At 44.6% G+C, this 23,272-nt stretch overlaps 1 protein-coding gene across 4 annotated transcripts in view; it reads right to left on the bottom strand.

Annotated features, from left to right (window-relative positions):
* Positions 1-7,626: 7,626 nt before the first annotated feature.
* Positions 7,627-23,272, bottom strand: part of ITGB1 (integrin subunit beta 1) — a 47,368-nt gene continuing 31,722 nt past the window's right edge. For 2 of the 4 annotated variants that reach the window (XM_089312498.1, XM_089312497.1), the window contains exons 9-17: positions 22,651-22,740; positions 20,735-20,875; positions 20,398-20,597; positions 18,883-19,121; positions 18,476-18,698; positions 17,008-17,240; positions 14,649-14,815; positions 13,660-13,739; positions 7,627-8,780 (exon numbers count right to left, since the gene is read on the bottom strand). In XM_089312498.1, the coding sequence (XP_089168624.1) occupies positions 13,665-13,739; positions 14,649-14,815; positions 17,008-17,240; positions 18,476-18,698; positions 18,883-19,121; positions 20,398-20,597; positions 20,735-20,875; positions 22,651-22,740 (1,368 nt within the window). In that variant the 3' untranslated portion in view covers positions 7,627-8,780; positions 13,660-13,664. The remainder of the gene's footprint in view (positions 8,781-13,659; positions 13,740-14,648; positions 14,816-17,007; positions 17,241-18,475; positions 18,699-18,882; positions 19,122-20,397; positions 20,598-20,734; positions 20,876-22,650; positions 22,741-23,272) is intronic. The other 2 variants (XM_070056197.2, XM_002721189.6) reach the window with 1 other exon arrangement.

The following is a 23,272-nucleotide window of genomic DNA, read 5'->3' as shown; positions in this document are numbered from 1 at the left end:
ACAAATAGAACAGCTCTAGCAAATGGGCCAGGACAGCAGAAAGGTCTGCAATGTTCCTCTTTGCGCTTCTCTTTGCCAGAAGGAAGGGGGAGTGGGGTTCTACTTTAGTTTTTGTTTCTTACTACTTTAACATTTTTTAATGGTAGCATTCAGGGCACTAAAAACCATTCATGTGTTTAAGCCAACCATCACCACCACCCACCTCCAGAAATTTCTCAGCTCCCAGATGGAACTTTTGTCCCCGTTGAACACAAGTTCTCATTTCCCTCATCTCCATCTCCTGTAAAACATGCTGTTTACTAGATTTTGGCCGAATCAGGTACTCCCATTCCACCCGTGTTGTAGCATGCGTGAGGATTTCCTTCCTCTTTGAGACTGATTCTCTCCTACATGTATATAGCACAATCTGCTTATCCATTCATCCTTTAATGGACACGCTTAGCTATTATGAATATTGCTATGCACATGGGTATTCAAATACCTCAAGTTCCTTCTTTGAATTTTTGGCTACACAGAAGTGGAATGGCTGGTTCATAGGGTGATTCTGTTATTAGAGGAGCATCCTTATCGTTTCCACAGTGACTGTACCATTTTACATTCCCACCAACACCATGTCCTTGCCTTGTTACCTTCTGTTTTCCTGATAGCATACATCCTAATAAGAGTAACATTTTTGTTTCATCGATGTCATTTTTGGCTTGTGTTATCCTAATGGGATGTTGTGCAACATTTCTTGTGCTTGTGGACTATTTTTTTTTTTTCCGACAGAGACAGAAAGGTCTTCCTTCAACTGGTTCACTCCTCAAATGGCCGCCACGGCTGGCGCTGCGCCGATCTGAAGGCAGGAGCCAGGTTTTTCCTCCTGGTCTCCCACGCAGGTACAGGGCCCAAGCACTTGGGCCATCCTCCACTGCCTTCCCGGGCCACAGCAGAGAGCTGGACTGGAAGAGGAGCAACTGGGACTAGAACCCAGCCCCAACATGGGATGCCAGTGCTGCAGGCAGAGGATTAACCAAGTGAGCCATGGCGCCAGCCCTGTGGACTATTTTCTAATTCCTCTGGAATTACTAAAGCCCATTGACCATTTTTAAACTGGGTACTTTCTATGATTCACTTAAAGCAGTTCTATTATTATTCTGCCTACTAATCCCTTACTAATCCCTTAGATATATACAAGTATGACTTGAAAATACTTTCTCTCCTTCTATAGGTTGACCTCCTCTCTGGGAATAGTGTCCTTTGATAAAGCACAAAGTTTTCGAATTTTCAAAGTCCAATTTATCCATTTTTCTTTTCTTGCCTTCACTTTTCATTTCATTACAAGAAATCAACGCATAATTCCATGTTATAAAATGTTCCCTTACATTTTCTTCTAAGATTGTCAGAGTATTAGCTCTTACTTTTAAGATACCTCATACATTTATTTTTGCCTATACTGAAAAGGCCAACAACTTCTTGCTTTTTCAAGTAGACATCCATTTTATCCTGAATGTTTGGTCAGAAAGGCCAACCTTTCCCCCACTAAATGGTTTTGGCAACATTGAGATATAATTTGGCCATATGTGAAAAAATTTACTTTTGGACTATAGGTTCCAGTACTTTTTATGTCTGTCTTTTTGCTAGTACTATGCTGTTTTGATTACTATAACTTTACAATAAATTTTGAAATCATGAAGTATAGAACTCCCAACTTGGTTCTGTTTCAAGATTATTTTGGTTACACCAGTTTTACGATGTAGTTTTCTTCTTGGAAAAAAAAAAAAAACTACCAAGATTTTAATAGATTACATTGAATCTGTAGATTGCTTTGGGCAGTGCTGACATCTGCCATTCATAAACACAGGATATATTTTTATTTGTTGTATCTTCTCTAGTTTTTTCAGCAATGTTTTGTAGTTTTTGGTATTTAAGACTTTTATCTATTTTTTATATTTAAATTGAATTTTATTTTGCTCTTAAAAGCTGATTCCTGTGTATTCATTGTGTATTCTAAAACATTTTTCAAAATTTATTTGAGGAACTTGTGTTGTGGTACAGCATGTTAAGCTGCTGCTACCTATGACACCAGCATTTCCTGTGGGTGCTGGTTTGCGTCCTGGCTGCTCCACTTCTGATCCAGCTCCTTGCTAATGTGCCTGGGAAAGCAGTGGAAGATGGGCCAAGTGCTTGGGTCCCTGCACCCACCCGGAAGACCCAGAAGCTTCTGGCTCCTGGCTTCAGATTGGCCCAGCTCTAGGTGTGGCCATTCAGGGAGCGAACCAGCGGATGGAAGATTGACTCTCTCTCCTTCTCTCTCTCTATCTCAGCTGTAACTCTGCCTTTCAAATAAATAAGTAAACCTTTTAAAAAATAAAATATTTATTTGAAAGTTGCAGAGAGTGAGAGAGGTCTTTCATCCACTGGTTCACTCCCCCAAATGGCCACAATGGCCGGAGCTGGGCCTCTCCAAAACCAGGAGCCAGGAGCTTCTTCCAGGTGTCCGATGCGGATGCAGGGGCCCAAGCATTTGGGTCATCTGCTGCTGCTTTCCCAGGTACATTATCAGGGAGCTGGATCAGAAGTGGAGCAGCTGGCACTCAAACTGGCACCCATATGGGATGCCAGGACCGCAGGCAGCGGCTTTAGCTGCTAAGCTACTGTGCCAGCCCCTATTCTGAAACTTTGATGAATGTATTTCTTAGAGGTCTGTATGCATGTGTGTATATGTGTGCTGAATCTAAGACTTCTCCATACAACATGTTACCTGCAAGCAGATACACTATTATTTCTTCCTTTACAATTTGAATGTTTTGCTGCTGTTGCTGTTTCTCTTACCTGATTGCTCTGGGGAAGTTTTTCAGTGCTGTGTTGGAAAGAATTTGTGATAGATAACCTTTTCATTCCAGATACTCGCAGAGATAGTCCTCACCACTGATTTATGATAGTAGCTGTGGATTCCTCATAAATGACCTTTGTTAGTTGTCTTGTATTCCTAATTTGTGTTTTTATCATGAAAAGGGTTGACTTTTGTCAAATTTTTCTGCATTGTTGAGCTAATCATGTGGTGTTCTTTATAGTGTATTACACTGACTTTTTAAAATTTAGATAGTTACGTTCCTAGGATAAATCCCATTTGGTCCTGGTGGGCAGTCCTTTTACTATGCCACTGGATCTGAGTTGCTGCTGTTTTGCTGAAGATTCTTATACCATGTTCAAAAAATACTGGTCTACAGTTGTTCCCTGTGGTATCTTTACTTAGCTTCGTATCAGGGCAATGCTGGCCTACAAAGATGGGTTACAAAGTGACCCACTTCCGTTTTTTGGGAAAGTTTGAGAATTATTGGATCTATACATATTTTACAGAATGCATCAGTGAAACCATGGGATCCTGGACTTTTGTTGAAAGCTTTGATTCCTAGTTCAGTATCCTACTTATAATACAACTCTTCTGATTTCCTTTTTTCTTGAATTAGTTTATGTAACGGATGTATTTTTAACAATCTGTCCATTTGATCCAGTTTTCCAATTGGCATGGAAACTTTTATAGCACCGCTTTATAAATCCTTTTTATTTCTAAATGATCAATGCCCCCACTTTGTCTCTCTTGTCTAAGACTTTTCAAAGAACCAACTTTTGGTTTCACCAATCCTTTCTATTCTCTCTCTGTTCTGACAGACTTGCTCTTTTTCTAGTTCCTCCAGGTATAAAGTGACATGAATAATTTGAGACGGTCCTCATTTGATGCAGATATTGACAAATATAAATTCCCATCTCAGCCCTGCCTTTGCACCCCATTTTAGTATGCTTTTCATTTTCATTAGTCCCCAAGTACTTCCCAGTTTCCCTTGTGGTTTCTTCCCTGACCCTCTGGTTATTCAAGTTTCTGAATTTCCCAGTTTTCTTTGTCACTGATTTCTAGCTTCAGTCTATCACAGAGATGCTTTGCTGAGTCTTTACTGAGATTTACATTACAGTCTCACATATAGTGTTTCCTGGATGGCATTCCATGTACACGTGAAACAAATGTATATTCTGGTATTACTGGGTGAAGTCTTACATATGTGTATGTTTAGCTGTATTTCGTGGGTGTTGTTAATTCCTCTACTTCCTTACTGTTTTATGTTATACCCATCAGTGAAGGTTAGCTACTGAATTTTCCAACTATTAATGTATAACTGCCATTCTGTTTTCAGTTCTGTCATAGCTTCCTGTGTTTTGGTGTATATATTTATAATTATATCGATCCTGTTGTCAATTGGTCATGTCCTTTCTTCTTCTAACAGGTTTTAACTTAAGAGTTTATTTCATCTGATAATAGCAGAGCCATCTCTGCTCCTCTCGTTACTGTGTATGGAGTATTTTTTTCCATCCTTTTACTCACATACGTGTGACTGAGTCTGGAGTGGCTCTTACAGACAGCACATGATTCGTCACCGGTCGCATTCTGGCTTTGTGCCTTCTGGCAGCCCCTGCCTTTTCACTGGGGAGTGTAATCCACTGAATGTAAAGTCACTGTTGATAAGAGGGACTTGTCATTTTGTAATTGCATCTTAGACTTTTTGTCTTTCTGCATTACTTCCTTTTGTGTTTAGTTGACTTTTTAAACATCTGCTTATTTCTTTGAAAGGCAAAGTTAAAGAGAGATGGTTATCCAGTGGTTCACTCCCCAAATGGCTACAATAGGAGCTTCATCCAAGTCTCTCAAGTAGCAGAGGCCCAAACACTTGGGCCATCCTCTGCTGCTTTCCCAGGCACATTAGCAGGGAGCTGAATAGGAAGTGGAGCAGCCGAGACACAAACCAGCACCCATATGAGACGCTGGTGTCACAGGTAGCAGCTTAACCTACTACACCACACCACCAGCCCCTTAGTCGACTTTGGTAGGGAATTATTTTGGTTCCTTTCTCATTTCCCACTGGGCATTCATTATATACACCTCTCCCACCTGTGCTTACATCGCTGTGCACACGTTCTTGAGTTTCATGAAGTCAGATTTGTTTTTTCTTTGTTGCTCACACCTTAATGTCCTATCTAAGAACCCATCACCAACTACAGTCTTCGAGATCGAATTCCTATGTTTTTTCTTTTTTAGGTCACTGCACTATTTTGCATTAACTTTTGAACCTGGTGTAAGGTGGGGGTCCAAATTCTTCTTTTCCGTTGAAATCCAGTTATCCCAGCACCACCTGTTCTGGTTTGCCTCTTGAATGGACTTAGCACCCTTATCAAAAATCAGTTGGCCACAGACACAAGGGTTAACCAATTCAGGGAAGAGAAAACTGATGGTGAGTACAGCATGTTGCTTATTGATGGGACTGAGGAACAGTCATGCAGGAGAGGAGAGGAACTGCTGCTCTCAGCAGACGAGCGGGGATGACATGCAGGTCACAGGAGGGGAAGACGGGCAGAGCTTGTCACTGCAGGTGCCGACAGGTGGGTGGATGTGTGTTACGTCCTGAACAGAATGTGTCCCCCCGGTTCATGAGGAGTTTAAACAGTTAATGAGTAAAGGATAAAAATTTATCTAATTTTAACATCTGGGAGGTGGCCCAGTTGGGAGCTTGCCCTGGAAAGATGGCTCCCAAGAGAAGGCTGGCCATTGGAGCCAAGTCCAGCCTGGCTTGTCTGCTTCCTGGCTCACTGTGTTACTGTCCCTCCACACACATCCCACCATATAGGACATTAATGCGGTCACCACCTGATCTTAAACTGATAGCCTCCAAACTATAAGTCAAGAACTCCTCTCACCTACTTTAAAGCAGCAAACAGCTGACTAATAGCAGGTGGCACAAACTATGGACACTAGTCCCTCTACTGAAGAACTACTCTGTGGTCACTCACTCACTCCGTGCTTGACACTGTTCTACGCACACAATGGTGAATCCACAAACAGGAGCCTGTACAAATGAAGCTGTCAAATCCAGCAACCAGACAGAAACATCAGGGCTGGCACTGTGATGCACTGGGTTAAGCTACCACCTGCAACACTGGCATCTTTCTCTCTCTCAAAATAGGACAGTGGTAATTAAGTAATTCATTTGTGATACTTAATATTTCATAAAATTCTTACGATATTGTTTAGAAATAATTGCTTTTGAACTTTCAGAACACGTGATTGTAAGGTGTTGCATGGAGATCATGAGGTAATGTTTCTGGGGCAGGCACTGTGGTGCAGCAGTTAAGCCACTGTCCCCTACCGAGCGCCTGATGGAGTTCCAGTTCCGTCTCTCACCCAGCTTCCTGCCGATGCACGTGGTCGGAGGCAGCAGGTAACACCCAGGTGCTTGGGTCCCTGCTACCCAAAGGCAGACCCGGATGGGTCTTGGCTTTGGCAATGGCCTTGCCGAGCTCTGGCTGTTGCCAGCATTTGGGGAGTGAACCAGCAAATGAACGCGCTCTCTCTCTGTTGCTCTGCCTTTCAAATAAATAGACTTTTTCTGAAAAAAGTTTTTTTTGTTTTCCAATATTTATTTATTTGAAAGGCAAAGTTGCAGAGAAGGAGGGAAAGAAAGAAATCTTTCACCCACTTGTTCACTCCCCAGAGGGGCTGGGGCAGGCCGAAGCCAGGAGTTTCTTCTGGGTATCCCACCTGTGTGCATGGGCCCAAGCACTTGAGCCATCTTCCACTGCTTTCCCCAGCACACTAGCAAAGAGTTGGATTGGAAGTCAAACAGCTGGGACTTGAACCGGTGCCTATAAGGGATGCCAGAGTCACAGGCAGTGGCTTAATCTGCTACACCACAACACTGGTTCCAGTGAGTTTTATTTGACGTCAAAGTATCTCTATGTGGAGTGTGTCCATGTGTAGAATATGTAATTATCCATCTTTATTTTGAAATTAAGTTTCAATCCCATAATTATTCAAATGTTAATGTTTTAAACAATATCTCCACCAACAAAGGAATTTCCACAAACGTTTTTATGTATTATAATTGTTATATAAAATCAAATTCCACTGTATTTCCATCTCAAGGACAAAGGTCGGAGAAAAAAGTGCATATGGGAAATAGGCTTCATTTTTATTGTATTTATTTAAAAAGCTCAGAGATATGTAGTTCATCAGGTGATCGTGTCTAGGGCAGAATAAACTGAATGAAGCTAAACAGAAGCATAGGTTTTGAAAAACGGTGATACAGAGTAATAAACAAGATTGTCATTTTTCTCACAGAACTTACAGACTTGTAAAAATGTGGAATTCTTACCTCAAAAATGCTTTGGTCAAAAGAACTCAATTGGATCATTACAAAGAATCTCAGGTAAGTGTCACGTGAGAGGCCAGTGAGGCCGAAAGCTTCCACGTCGTCCTCACCCAGCCTTTCTGACATCTGTATGCTCCAGGAAGCATCAGCTTCACACACACACTTTTCAAGGGCGGATACTTTTAAATAAACCAATCCAACTGAAAATAAACATTTCCCTAATTTCATCTTAAATACAACGAGCTTTGCAGTGCTACAGTGACGTCAGAGCGTTAGCTCTGCTCGCTGCGTCGTGGTGTCTGCAAAGCCCGAGAGTCTTAGTCTGCAGCACATCTTTTTTGGAAACTAAGAATTATGTGTCTTACATGAAAAGCACCAGTCAGAAATACTGTTCCTCAACTAACGCATAAACTGACACAATATGTCAACACAGAGCCAAAACATCCAATTCAAGTATTTTAGGTTTTTTATTTAATAAATAACTTCAGTAAATAGCACTGTAAAAAGTGAACTGTTAAAATTAAAAGGCACTTAAAACAAGAAGGTGACAGGCAACTCGAGCAGTGAGAAGTAAATACAGTGGTCGCCGTGGCCGTGGCGCTAACTGAAGTAACGCTTGCATGAGAGAGGACTGCCGCACAAGCTACAGGACCAACAGCAAATCACAGCTACCGCTTCAAAGGAAAAGTCTTACCCCAAAATGGAAACATACACTGCAAGATTAGAAGAGGCAATAAAAAGCACCAGGCACTAAAAACAACAAAATAAATTCAATGCAAAAGGTCCCCATTCAGCAAATGCTACGTAAGTTACGGCCTTTGTGTAGACAGTGCTAAATCAAGGACGCGTGAGCAGAAAATTCTGTAGTATTTTTATCCAGGGCTTGATTTATAAAGAGAAGGCATAAAGTTACCATGACTAAGTAACTCGTAAATGGCACACAGGTTTTTAAAGCTATTTGTTTTTCCTTCCTAACTCTCTGAATCTTTCCCATGGCCTTTGCAAATCAACCATCTCAAAGCCGCTTTGTACCACTAACTCCCAACACACTTATCTTTCAGATATGTCATCAGTCACGGCTGAAAGGCAGGTGGCAAAATAACAGATTTGTAACAAACAATCCTAAACTAGCTAGTGGAACATTTACTTTGGAATCTGTGTAACTGAAAGCTGACATACCTGTAAAGCTAAAACTCCATTTTAACACATGATTAACAGAAATTCTCACCATGCTCATTACCCTAACTCTTGCCCTTTCAATCACCCGAGAAGCATCGCCAACCCCGTGAGAGCTTGATTCAACAGTCCAGGAAGAAAGGGTCAGAAGGCACAACGTGACCTTGGCTGACAAGGTGAGCAACCCTGTCTCAAGTCTCTGTCAGTCCCGGCATGGATTATAACATTATTTTCAAAATAAAAAAAATCCTTAAAAATTATACATACTATACATTTTCAAAGCCTGCACCGCGTAAGACCATGGAGCTCCTTGGCTGTGACTGTGAAAACAGCCCCGTCAGTGCTGAGTCGGCAGGGTGCTCATTTTCCCTCATACTTGGGGTTGACCACAGTTGTCACAGCACTCTTATAAATAGGATTTTCACCCTAAAAAAAAAAAAAAATTACAGTGCTATAAAATCATGTAGTATTATTTTGCAAGTCAAGACAGTGTTAGTCATTTTAAGAAGTCGTTTCTATTTTATCCATCCAGATAGCACAGAGAATGACATGGAAGCTGTGTGCTGCCGGTTCTGCTCACTGAGTCCTTCCTGCAGAGGCTGCCTGGGCAACGCCCTCCTTCCACGGCAGCCAACGCACAGCAACCGGGACCCCTCCTCTCTGTGGAAGCATCAGTTCTGCCCAACTCTGAACCCCCTGCTGGATACAAAGGTGCCTGATCAAGGAGGGATTCTTAGCTTCCCCTGTGGTAAGGGAGCCACGCGTCCCACTGCCAGGAGCTATGCTCAGGACACAACTGCTATCCCTCAGCATCACAGGAGACATGCCTAATGCAATGCTGGACTCCGGGAAGGAGAACTACAATCAAGCCTCAAGCCAACCACACAAGTGACTCCAGGCCATAAACTGAAGACATCTTTCGGGCCAGCGCTGTGGCATAACAATTAAAGCTGCTGCCTGCATTCTGCCATCCCACATGGGTGCCGGTTCAAGTCTCGGCTGCTCCACTTCCGATCCAGCTCTCTGCTATGGCCTGGGAAAGCAGTGGAAGATGGCCCAAGTCCCTGGGCCCCTACACCCACGTGGGAGACTCTGAAGAAGTTCTTGGCTTCAGATCGGCGCAGCTCCAGCCACTGCAGCCAGTGAGGGAGTTGACCAGTGGATGGAAGACCACGCTGTCTCTCTGCCTCTCTTTGTCCGTGTAACTCTTTCAAATAAATCTTTAAAAAAGACATTTTCTTTTTTTTTTTTTAATTTTTTATTTATTTATTTATTTTTTGACAGGCAGAGTGGACAGTGAGAGAGAGACAGAGAGAAAGGTCTTCCTTTGCCGTTGGTTCACCCTCCAATGGCCGCTGCGGCCGGCGCACCAATCCGATGGCAGGAGCCAGGTATTTATCCTGGTCTCCCATGGGGTGCAGGGCCCAAGCACCTGGGCCATCCTCCACTGCCCAGGAGGGCCACAGCAGAGCTGGCCTGGAAGAGGGGCAACCGGGACAGAATCCAGCGCCCCGACCGGGACTAGAACCCGGTGTGCCGGCACCGCAAGGCGGAGGATTAGCCTAGTGAGCTGTGGCGCTGGCCTAAAAAAGACATTTTCAAAATCCAAAAACACTGCCAGCAATGCTTAAGCAGAAAGCTAACCACCACGATCCTGCTCTCAAAGAGCATACAGTTTGGTGGATGAAAAGACAGGAAAATAAGCACTCTGATATAGAAAAAAGTGACTGACATTAGTGATAACTTCATAGTAAACAGAGATCAAGTCAAGGTGTAGGAAAAAGAATGGCATATTCACATAGAAATTTTTATATTTTAGAAGTTTTTAGGTGTGGAGAGGCAACCAGGCAGGCAGTGCGTGATCATCGAAGAGTCCCACAATGCCGTGCCAGGGTGCAGGACTTGGTGCAGACGGGAAACACGACATCAAGACTGGTGCCTGCAAGACACCAAGCGAACAGCTGAGCCAGCTGTTCCACAAACAGGGCTCAGGATCCCTCCCGGCAGACAGTAAAACTCAACAGAGCATCAAGTCCTGAGCTCCATCACAAGCAGAGCCAGACTCACAGAACTGGGAAACTGGACCCCAGCACTCACGTTCTTACAAGGCCCTGGAGCACCTGAGTGAGACTCCTACGACCTGCACACGGGCCACTACTGCGCATCTTGCAGCTACACTGGGGTAGGAATTTCCTTTAACATGTTACACAAAACTATTTCATACTTAAGAATTGTAAGGGAAGAACAAAAAAACAGAAAATACAGAAAAAACTACCATTGACTGATGAGTCCAAAATAACTTACATTATACTTTGTAGAGTGAAGAAAAACTTACCTTTGGAAAACTGTTTACTTTCTCATATACATACACATTTTTATTATTTCAAAGTCCATCCAAACAAAAGTTTAACATGCAAGGTTAGAGGTAAAAATAAGCTCACTCTTGTATTAGGCATCCCCAGAGATCAACTAAAATAACAGATTAGTCCCCAGCGTCCAGAGTGCAGTCCCGTGGCAGCAACAAGAAGCAACGCTCCCAGGTCAGGAGAGCAAGTCAGGCTCTGAGCTGAAGCCGAAGGAGCCTGAGCACCCCTGCACCGTCTCCGCGCCCACATCCGTCCCTGCTCTCATCAATATCACCATGTCCGCCCCCAGTCCCAGATACGTTCCTCTATCAGTTAACTGACCACCACACCTGGTCCTAAGTAAGAAAAGTGTTTACAATCCATGCTTGTTGTAATTTCTTGATTAGTGGCTCACCACTTACTTTCTACTTAATTTTTCTCAGAGAACATCTCGGGAAAATCTGCAGGCAGGGCTAATAATTTGCATGGGCTTCACAAGGGCATTTATGCAAAAGAAATTTTTACCAAACTTTGGCCTCTCGAGTTATATAAAGTGCTTATTTTGGCTGAAGTACCCTTTTAGGTAAAAATTCATTTAACAGTACAGATATCAGGCTTCAGTGATAGCTTCCTTCAAAGTACCACCAAGCACACAGCAAGGGTGAAAGTTTCAGTCCTGCGTAGGATGAACAATGCTTCTCTCATGTGAGAAACGGCCTCACGGGACTGGAACTTCACCGGCTAGTCGATGTTCCTCTAGAAATCATTTCTGGGGCTGGCACTGTGGCATAATGGGTTAAATCACCACCTGTGACATCAGCCATCCCATATGGCCATCTGTGTCCCGGCTGCTCCACTTCTGATCCACCTCCTGCTAATACACCTGGGAAAGCTGCTGCAGCCATCTGGGGAGTAAACCAGAGGAAGGAAGACCTCTCTCTAACTCTGCCTTTCAAATCAATCTTTACAAAAAGTTATTTTATTATTTTCAAAAGTCTTAGGTAACAAAAAATACATCAAGTCTCATACTAAAACATAAATGTGATAGCTAGGGGCTGGTGCGGTGGTGTAGTGAGTAAAGCCAAGTCCCATTTGGGCACCAGTTCAAGTCCTGGCTGTTCCACTTCCGATCCAGCTCCCTGCTGTGGCCTGGGAAAGCAGCAGCAGATGGCCTAAGTCCTTGGGCCCCTGAACCTTTCAAATAAAGAGATCTTTTAAAAAAGTGGGGGGGGGGGACAACTTGCTCATTTATGAATTTCACTGTTCTGTCATCAAATTTAACTTGAAAAGTCTTAAAACCTGCTTAGAAATCGGAAATCTAACAAGTAATGACTTCTATTACTATAGCTACTTCCTCTATCACTTAAAAATAAGACAAAACCCTGTACTTTAAGCTCTTAGTAATTATCATTGTATAGGTGCACCTCCAAGTGGGTGAGTGGGCACTGGGGCAGTGTCGAATTCTTTGTAATAAACTGACTTCACTGTGACAGTGCTGCCCATGGGGGTACTGTTACTCTACCTAAGTGTCTAAAGAGGGATCTGCCTTTTCCTAAACAGGAGACGGGGTCTCCCGAGGGTTGACGGCTGCCACCAGCACCATGGAATGGGCCAGAGCATGGGCCGCAGAGCTCCACAGACACCATCGTGTGACCTGACCCTTCCGTGCCCCACGCTCTCCCATGTGCAACAGGAACACAGTCCCTACTATTTTTCACCAGGAACATGAACATATGTTAACTGGAAGCATACCCAGTGCCTAAGCTCCCTGCACAAGGATGCAGGAGTGAGAACAGAAGAATCCTCCTCGCCCCTTACCTCCCGTCAGCTGTGACAACAAAGAGGAGTTCTGATCCCCGGGAGCGAACTGGGTTCTAAACACCACTGACCTTTTTATCGAGTCTTAGGAGCTCACACGACTATATTAAAATGTGCCTGGAAGCAGGTCATACAAATTCAGAGACTGGTATCACACACTTGTCTGTATCTACATGCTCTCTGGCCTTTAAAGGAATTTCATGCTACGATCCAGAATTAGACTATCAAAATCTGTCTAGAACCAGTAACAACAGCATCATAGTTGTATACCACATGAACATCACAGCAGTCATGCTTTTTGACTTTGCAATTTGGACTTCCCAGGTCCAACGCTCATTGTTTAACCTTAAACTTTACACACAGAAATGTGTTCTATAAGGATAATATACCAGCTCAGGCACAGGGCTGTTATGAGGATTGTATCTGACACACTGACCTCATATACTGTAGATCATTTACCAAAATCAGCTACCCCCCACAGACCAGAGCGCTAAACCCCTGGGAGGTGCAGAGACTCAAGGCCGTCCCCTTACCAGGTGGAGAGCTGGGCTTTGACCTCAGGCCTGTTTGATGGCAACTACAGCGCAGCTGCAGCTCTCACACGCTAGAACTTATTTGAAAGCCCTTCTAAAAAAGAGTAAGTTGGCCGGTGCCATGGCTCAATAGGCTAATCCTCCACCTAGCGGCGCCGGCACACCGGGTTCTAGTCCCGGTCGGGGTGCCGGATTCTGTCCCGGTTGCCCCTCTTCCAGGCCAGCTCTCTACTGTGGCCCGGGAGTGCAGTGGAGGATGGCCCAAGTGCTTGGGCCCTGCACCCCATGGGAGACCAGGAGAAGCACCTGGCTCCTGCCATCGGATCAGCGCGGTGCGCCAGCCACAGTGCGCCAGCCGTGGCGGCCATTGGGGGGTGAACCAACGGCAAAAGGAAGACCTTTCTCTCTGTCTCTCTCTCTCACTATCCACTCTGCCTGTCAAAAAAAAAAAAAAAAGAGTAAGTTAATACACAGAAAGAAAAGCCAGAATTTAGACACATAAATAAAGCTGGACTTAAAGCAAAACACAGCAACAGTGATAAAGGGCACCCAGTGCAGCAGAAAGGGCAAAAGCTCCCATGCAGGCAGAAAGGGAAAGGAGATACCAACGGCACTCAGGGACCAGCTCTACGTCCATAGTTTGGATTCTTGAAATTATTAATAGGGCTCTTGTAAATCGGATTTTCTTGCTAAAGTAAAAGAAACAGTTTCTAATGATTTCATCAGAAAGAAACATGGACATTCGTGGAGTTTAAATACTATAGAGAAATTTCACCATTTCTGTGCCTCTGAAATTGATAATTTCTTAAACATCCAAGCAAACTGTAGTGATGCCAATGACTACAATTCATTTACATTTAAATATACTGCCACAGCCTTCTCACATCAAAAGAGGAAGACACAGGGAGCAGCGTGTGACCACCCCAGCCTCTGACTCCCTGTCTGCAGTGAGCACCAGCATGAACCTTCACACTCAGAGCTAATTATAAAGCCAGTTGCTAAGACAGCACTTTTGCACAGGGTAAAATGTACCTTTCTGAGACCCCAGAGTTTGAAAATGATTCCACACACCCACAAGCAAGCTCGCCCCCAAGGAGACCCCTTGTGCCCTCTGTGGCCGAGCCTTTCCCCCAGCTACCCTTAGCAACCACTGGTCTGCCTTCTGTCCCTACAGTCTTGTCTCTTCCAAAACAGCGTGGAAACAGGGTCACACACTGTCGCTGCTGAGTCTCACTGCTTTCCACCTCAAGTCCTCTGTCTGACAGGAAGAAGCACTCTCATGAATAGCTCGCTACGCACTGACACTCTCTAGGGTTCCCTATCAGACGAAACAGCAGATTTAAGATCAAAACTAGTACAGAATGAAAACCACTGGCCACAGTAAGGAGAAAACCCGTTCTTACAAGGTTTTGACTTACAGGGACGTATTTAGGATGCTTTCTGTCTCTCGTTAAATGCAAACTATTTGAATAATAAACTTGTGGGAAACAAATACTCCAAGAGGACTTCCACAGGCAGTCTCAGAGCTAGGGAGCAAGTCCTGCAGTGTTCTGTGTAGTGCACAGGCAACCCTGTTATTTAGATGTTTTGCAACTTACCGTGTCCCATTTGGCATTCATTTTCTCCTTTTCAAATTTAGCAAATTCCCTTCTGTCATGAATGATCATCAAGAGCTTCCAAATCAGCAGCAGTGCAAGGCCAATAAGAACAATGCCAGCCACCACACCAGCGACAATTGGAATGATGTCAGGACCAGTGGGGCACTCTGCGAAGTATCAAAGGGGGAGTGAGCACACACACAGGTCCACCAGGAGCACAGCCCATCCACACCCAGGCAGCACTTCTGCATCTGGTCACCATCACCCAGGAACCACAAGGACCTACCCCAAAGCCACTAAGTGGGTGTACAAGGCTGCAGCATAGATGATCAAGAAACAAAAGTCCTATATAAAATGTATTTCTACATATTAAAAACTGCAATTTTTAAAAAGTATCATTTATAGTATCCTCAAAATCATGAAGGTCTTATGTGTTAATCTCACGTGTAAGCTCCTGGCTCCTGGCTTCAGCCTGGCCCAGCCCTGGCCATTAAGGCCATTTGGGGAATGAACCAGCAGACGGAAGATCTTTCTATGTGTCTGTCTCTCCATCTCTCTCTGTAACTCTGCATTTCAAATAAATAAATCTCAGAAAGGGAAAAAAAAAAACTTGAAGACTTAATACTGTCATATTTAATAATTCTTCCCAATTTGATCTATAAACTCAATGCATTCCCAATCAAAAACCTGGCAAGATTTTTATAGAAATCAGCATACTCAGCCAGTGCTGTGGCTCACTAGGCTAATTCTCCACCTGCAACGCCGGTACTCCAGGTTCTAGTTCCGGTCGCTCCTCTTCCAGTCCAGCTCTCTGCTGTGGCCCGGGAGTGCAGTGGAGGATGGCCCAAGTGCTTGGGCCCTGCACCCGCATGGGACACCAGGAAGAAGCACCTGGCTCCTGGCTTCAGATCGGCACAGTGCGCCGGCCGTACTGTGGTTCCCTCTGAACCAACAGAGGGAAGACCTTTCTCTCTCTTTCTCTCTCTCACTGTCTAAATCTGCCAGTCCAAAAAAAAAAAAAAAAAATCAGCATACTAATTCTAAAATGTATACAGAAAGTGAAGAACTAGGTAAGAGTTTCAAAACTTTTTGGAAGAGCACAAAGTTGGAGGACTCACATGACCTATTTTCAAGGCTGGATAGGCCGGCACCGCGGCTCACTAGGCTAATCCTCCGCCTAGCAGCGCCGGCACACCGGGTTCTAGTCCCGGTCGGGGTGCCGGATTCTGTCCCGGTTGCCCCTCTTCCAGGCCAGCCCTCTGCTGTGGCCAGGGAGTGCAGTGGAGGATGGCCCAGGTGCTTGGGCCCTGCACCCCATGGGAGACCAGGAAAAGCACCTGGCTCCTGGCTCCTGCCATCGGATCAGCGCGGTGCGCCGGCCGTAGCACGCCGGCCGTAGCACGCCGGCCGCGGCGGCCATTGGAGGGTGAACCAACGGCAAAGGAAGACCTTTCTCTCTGTCTCTCTCTCTCACTGTCCACTCTGCCTGTCAAAAAAAAAAGACTGGATAGAAAGCTACCAATGTATGGCATGGCTCCAGCACACAGGCAGAGACAACAAAAAAACAGTCCTACCCATGCACAAAGGCGGGGAAAGACAGTGTTTCCAACCAACAGAAGCCACTCCCCATGCTAAGATACAATCTAATACCTAAGCTGTTCTTAGACACAACAGTAACAGAAGATCCAGGAAAAAAAACCTTGGTCGACAATTCGTCACAATCCAACTTCTGGTGTTCAACAGACACTGCCGAAGAACAACAGTGGGCAGCACTTGCCAGCGGCTGTCTGATAATGCAGAAGAGGACACTGACCTCAGAACCACTGGGCAGCTTCTCACCAAGTTCAACACAGGCTTGCCACCTGCTCCAAAGTCCCATTCCCACATTTACTTGAGAGCAACAGGACTTGTGTGCACAAAAACCTGCATACTCATGAGAAAAATTCCCAAGAATCTATTAAAAAAAGCTACTAGAAAAGCCAATAAAAAATGTTCCATTGGCTGAGACCTTGAACAAATTCAATACTTTATTATATCCTTTCACAAATTATCCTCCTCAGTATCCAAGCCCAAATTAAACTCTAATCTAAACGTCCCCAATGACGACATAACTCTTATCCCGCATGTCCTACATGCCTTGTATCACTTCTCACTTTTAATCTGCATATTCCCTACTGAGCAAACCTAAACCCTCTCTTCTCCTGCTTCTTCTCCAGTTAATTAACTACTACTCTAAGCTGTAAGAGATGAGAAATTGCCCAGCTTGGACCTGGACAGTCCAGCTGACGCTGTTTCTTGGTGTCAGGGAATCTGACGAGGCCTAACCAGGACGGACACAGGCGAGGACAGGGTTCCTGACCTGGAGTCTCCACGACGTGCACGATGGCCTCGTTGTTCCCGTTCACCGAGTACGTGAAGTAGAACCAGCAGTCGTCCACATCCTTCTCCTTACAGTGGGACAGGGGGTCCACCTGGCCTGGCTGGGGCAGCTTGTCCCGATTTTCCACCTTGGTGATGTTGAAATGTGAGCATTCCTGTGCACATTTGTCTTTCTTTTCTCCTTTATTGAAGGCTCGGCACTGGACACATTCTCTGAGGATACAAACCGCTGCATTACACATGTGCTGTTTAAAAGGTCAACATTTTCTTAAACATTAACCTTGCGTGCTAAACTCTGGTGACTGAATTCAACTAGGAGCTACAAAAGAACTGCAGAGGCATGCTATTCCTCAATGGGAAACCACATCGGAAGATGACAGTCTCTGGGAGTGGGCATTTAGCCTAGTGGTTAAGGCACCCACACTGGAATAGGTGAGTTTGATTCCCAGCCCCAGATCCTGACTCCAGTTTCTCCCAACACCGACCCTGGCAGGCAGCCATGATGCCCCAAGTATGTGGCTTCCTGTCACCCATGTCTGAGACTTGGAAAACATTCCCAGTTCCTGTGTTCAACACAGCTTAGTCCTACCCACTGCGGGCATCTGGGTTGCTCTCTCTCAAATTAATAAGAACTTTTAAAAAGACTGGTAGTTTCCCCAATGAAATTATAAATTCATTAAAGTTCAAGCTGAAAATGCAATTAAAAAAAGGTAATAAAACTAGCCCTGTGACATAGTAAGTATGTAACACAAGACCAAAGTAACCTAAGTAGTGTGTTACTGGGACAATAGTGATGCTTCAAGGGGAAAGCCTTCCATTTGGCCAAGTCAGAAGATAGTACATCAGGGGCCAGCACTATGGCCATTTGGCCAAGTCAGAAGATAGTACATCAGGGGCCAGCACTATGGCGTAGTGGGTAAAGCAAGCCACCACCTGCAGTGCTGGCACCCGTTCAAGTCCTAGCTGCTCCTCTTAGATCCATCTCTCTGCTGTGGCCTGGGAAAGCAGTAGAAGATGGCCAAGTCCTTGGGCCCCTGCACCCACGTGGGAGACCCAGAAGCTCCAGGCTCCTGGCTTCAGATCGGCCCAGCTCCAGCCATTGCGGCCATTTGGAGAGTGAACCAACAGATGGAAGATCAATCTCTCTCTCTGCCTTTCAAATCAATCAATCAATAAACTTTAAAAAAAAAGTATTTCAGCAATTTAACAAAGGTAACAATAGATTTAATTACATAGTAAACTTGAATCAAAATAATCTTACAACTCTAACACACTTCAATATCCTGTAACGGGCACTAGCTAATAAGAAAGAGTTTTCACGAATTAAAGAGTGGGTTTCCACATGGCAGACACTGTATTTATAGCATGCTCAACAGGGGCCCTGCTCCAGTTCTGGTGATCACACACAGTTAAGCATCAACGCCTTCAAATAATTAGGAGATACGTACTTGTGCTCCGCACAGACACCCAGGCAGGTCTGGCACATCTCACAGGTTTGCCCTTGAAACTTGGGATCTGTACACTTGCAGACGCCACACTCGCAGATACCCCGGCCATTACAGATCTGCCCGTTTGTGGCCATGCAAGACGTCGTATCCAGAGAACAGTCGCACGCACTGCCGGTGTAGTTAGGATTGCACTCACACACACGACACTTGCAAACACCATTTCCTGCGATTAAAAATACCATGTCACAAACTAGGATTAAAAACATACAATCACAGCACTGACTCAGAAGTAAAAGGGAGTCACAATATGGAAGGAGTGGGTCCAAGGGACGGACTGAGCCCTCTAATTCCTCGAGACTTTTTGTCACTCCAGTGGGATCACTTCACATCTCAGACCCTTTCCTCACCTCCACAAATTAAGCCATTGGAGCGATCACAGTTGAAATTATCACACTCGCAGAATTTGCCAGAATAGATTTCATTTGTGTTGTCCCTCTTCCTGCACACACACTGCCCACAGACGCACTCCCCGTTGTTGCTGCAGATTTCTGAACTGTTTTCTTTCCTGCAGTAAGCATCCATGTCTTCACTGTTCACCTCATCTGTACTGCATTCACAGTGTCTGCCTACACGTCCCTCGTTGCACCTGAACAAAGATTCCAAAATTGCACTTGCATAAAATAAAAATAACCTACAATCGCAAACCATGGGAGAGGCAACGAAACTATGAACAGTCTCTTCATGCTGCAAATAATAAATAGAAAAATATCTGGAGAAACAGAATAAACTTAATTGTAAATATGGTAGCTGTAATTTCAAATGATGTGCTATTACAATTGTAACTACATGAACTATGGCCCCATTGTAACCTTAAAAGTACAAGAAACATATGCAAGAAAGAGCAAGAAGCTGAATAAAAATGAACAGAGCACTGACTGAAAATATAGTATGCTGTTTAAAAACAAACTTATCCCACTGGCCCAGACTTTTCAGATGCCATGTACATTTCTAGAACAACTTATGCTCATGGACACTGCAAGCTGATTCTACATATACAGAAAGGGACGAAAGAGATGGCATTTTCAAGGCATTTTCGTTGAATGATGTCTCACTAAAAACAGATCTGCATGACTCCAAGAGGGTATGTACAACATGGAAAGAGAGAACTGTAACATCTGAACTTCTGTAGGACAGCCAGTTGGTGTCACTGACAGTGAAGACGGCACATGTCTTCCTCGTGGTTAACACCCTGCTGGCCCAGTCATCTGCAGTCGACATCTAGATCAAATGTCCCAGTCTCCTTTAAAGAGAAAACTATGTTCGGAATATACTGAGTTTTAATTTTTAATTTAAAAAGTAACCAAAGTGTGAAAATATTTGAAATACTTGGACTAAAGTTATTAGTAGTATATTCTATGTTCTGAAAAATAACTTGCTTTTTAATTTTACAACACATACTTATTTTTAAGAAATCATTCCAACAATGTGGAAGGTGGACATACTTGAAGGCTTCCCAATTCTGTTTCCCAGAGAAAGCCACCACTATCGGTTTCACGTTTTTCCAAAAACATGTTTCAATGCTATTTCCAAAATTTTACATAAACTTACTCTGCTCTACAAAGGTTGCACTTCTATCTCATGACAGAAAAACCAAGTGCTGTCGTAACAGTTTGCTGGATACACAGCTTGAGAGACTGCGCAGTCTCATTTTAAAGAGCAGTCTTGTTAAGAGACAGGTGAGAGAGCTCTCTGTAAATACCACACACAAGACCATCAAATTCATCGTGTGGTGAGCAACAGTGCCCGGGACAAATCATGTCTCTGCTCCAAGCGGAGATCTTCTGTGGCTGTCCTGACACACAGCCTGCCCCTCGCTCTCCAGGCAGTGCACATCTGGGCACGCTCCAACGGTCCTGGCTCACCTGCAAGCCCCACACTCAAACGTGCCATTCCCATCGTGGCACTGGGGACTTCTTGGGATGCCTGTGTCCTGGCACTCACACTTGCAGATGAACTCAAGGACCACCTCCACCTCCTCGGTGAAGCCCAGAGGCTTGATTTTAATGGTTTCAGAATGCTTAACTGGACACTGATTTGAAGTTATGCTGATTTCAAAGTGAACCTTGAAGGAAAAAAGCAAGATTAAGTGAACAATAAGCTAAGCAACATGAATCTGCTAAAAACTATCTCAAAAACCCACTCATTTCTTTTTAGTATGTTTCAAATCATGAACTGCATTTGCTTATAAATAAGCAATACCTCATCTCCAATGGAGATATTGGAGCACTTCCTTCCGTTCTCCCCTGTGCCATTCACCCCGTTCTTGCAGTAAGATTTGTAATTTATCGTTACTCCTTCTGGCAATTTGCTGTTTTCCAAAATGACTTCTGAAGAAAGGGACTAAAAGAAAGACTAATTATACACAAGAAAGTTGAAATGCTCCTGGGATGCATAAGATGACCAGTCAAGACAGTATTGTAAAGTCTTACAAAACACAAACAGGCACTGGTTAATAAGGGTCTCATCTGTAGAACCACCTACATGGTTGAAAGGGCATTCTGTTCCTACAACGAGGTAAAACAGCAAGGATCGTGCAGTCCCAAGGCCTGATACTGACGAGGAGGAGTGTGTTCCTTACCCCCTGGGCAAAGTCTCCAGGTCCTCAACTCACTATGGCCAAGGCACTCTACTGCGCAGTCTGGGAGCGACTGTGCTTGGAAGCCACTGTAAGCCTGGCCAGCAAAGACTAAAAACTCTTAAGGGGGAAAGACTCAAGCTAGTGCGGGCAGTCAGCCTAGAGGTTAATAATGATGCCCACACCCTACAAGTGGGTTTGAGGATGGCCTCTGGCTTCTGATTCCAACCTCCTGCCAATGCAGACCCAGGTGTGCGGCAGTGCTAGCTTCCTGCCAACCATGTGGGACACCGAGTTCTCTGCTCCCAGCTTCAGCCCAGCACAGTCCCAGCCTTGTGGACATCTGGGGAGTGAACCAGTAGATGGGAGTTCTGTCTGTATATAAACGAACATTTTGTAAAAACTCCGACCTCTCAGAACAATGAGGGCTGCAGTAGCAAACTACCTGTTGCTCACACTCTTAATAAAGATCAAAGTTGGGAAAACAGTCTGTTGAGAAAAAACAGCTGGGGGAAGACAAAGGAACTACTGGAATCTTCAAAGTTGCTGGGTGGCATCCGCCCTACTGGTTACAACACTAACTAGGATGCCCACGACCCACACCACATGCCTGGGTTTGACTGCCAGCTGGCCAGTTCCTGATTCCAACTCTAGGAGACAGCAGTAATGACTGAAGTCGCTGGGTTCCTGCCACCAACATGGGAGACCTGGATTGAGTTTCCAGCCCCAGCTTTGGCCCCCGAGCCCTTATGGGTATTAAGGGTGTTAACCAACAAATGGAAACTCTCAAAAAAAAAGTTAAAAAACAAAGCCCAGTCCATCTTTCTGACTCAGCTCTTTCCAAAACATTTTTAGACTCCCACTGCAAAAAAACATCAAAAATTTAACCAACCAAAGGGTGAGTGGGGTGAAAGTATACAGTGCATTTCCAAACCACTGCTAAGCAGTGCTTCCTGAGAGCCATTAACGGTTTTCTGAATTGAGATCTAGAGAGAGCACAGTTCCTCTCTGACTTCACCTCACCTGCACATGTGCAGAAAAAACAATCCTATAAGCCTGTTAAAATAATCAAGCTGCAGACAAGTACATGTTTACAGTTTACGCATTCTATGCTGTATGTAGCGATGAATGTGTGTACTCCCCCCTAAAAACAGAAAACATGTTCTCTGAATGTGTGGAAGGAAAGAAACAGCCGAAAAGCTTTTCTACCACAATTCACCAAAATAGAAGAATCTATAAAGAACACTTTGGAGGGAGAGGATGGCTGGGCCCCTACAGATCAGACGTCAGTTACACATCACACCTGCTTTGTTTCCCCACAGGGACATCTCACTTGGTGATGTACAGACTTGAGGTTTTCCCACATGGCTCTGTCACGTTTTTGCTTTGTTTAGACTATGCTTCTCTGAGACAATATCAAGTTTTCCCCCAGATACAGCACATAAGTTGTGTGTTATCCTCTGGGCTTCCCAGCCTGTGTTCTAAGGAGTTTCACCCTCACAGGGCACTGTCAGAGCTGCTCTGATCCACAGGCACTCACGTTGTAGGCATCAATGATCAGCTGGATGACATTGCTGGAGTTTGCAGACAACGTTCCCACTGCTGACTTAGGGATCAAGTTTTTCAGTTCCTGCAATTAAAAGACAAAGCATGTCAAATACTATTCATCAACCAGGTAGCACTTACTGAACAAGCAACCTGCATCTTTAAACACTCATTCCCTATACATTTCCTAAATAACTTCGGGAGTCAAACCTGAAAAAGACGAGTTTTATGATGTGATTAAAATTAACATCAACCTCTTTTGTAAAATTCAGTCTGCCTGGGCTTGCACTGTGGTACAGCAGGTTAAAGCCCCAGCCTGTGGCACCAGCATTCCATATAGGCACCGGTTTGAGCCCCAGCTGCTCCACTTCTGATCCAGCTCCCTGCTAATGCACCTAGGAAAGCAGTGCAAGACAGCCCAAGTGCTTGGGCCCCTGCACCCACGTGGGAGACCCAGAAGAAGCTCCTGGCTCCTGGCTTCAGATCAGCTCAGCTCCGGCCGTTTTAGCCATTTGGGGAGTGAACCAGGGATGGAAGACCTCCCTCCCTCCCTCTCTCCCCACCTCTCCCCCTCCCTCTCTCTCTACCTCTCTCTGTCTCTACCCATCTCTGTAACT

The sequence above is a fragment of the Oryctolagus cuniculus genome, chromosome 13 (assembly GCF_051225735.1).
Source record: "Oryctolagus cuniculus isolate XC-2025 breed Fujian yellow rabbit chromosome 13, ASM5122573v1, whole genome shotgun sequence".
Lineage (NCBI taxonomy): Eukaryota > Metazoa > Chordata > Mammalia > Lagomorpha > Leporidae > Oryctolagus > Oryctolagus cuniculus.
Note: the sequence above shows the minus strand (reverse complement) of the source record. Positions and strands in the feature narration are given on the sequence as shown.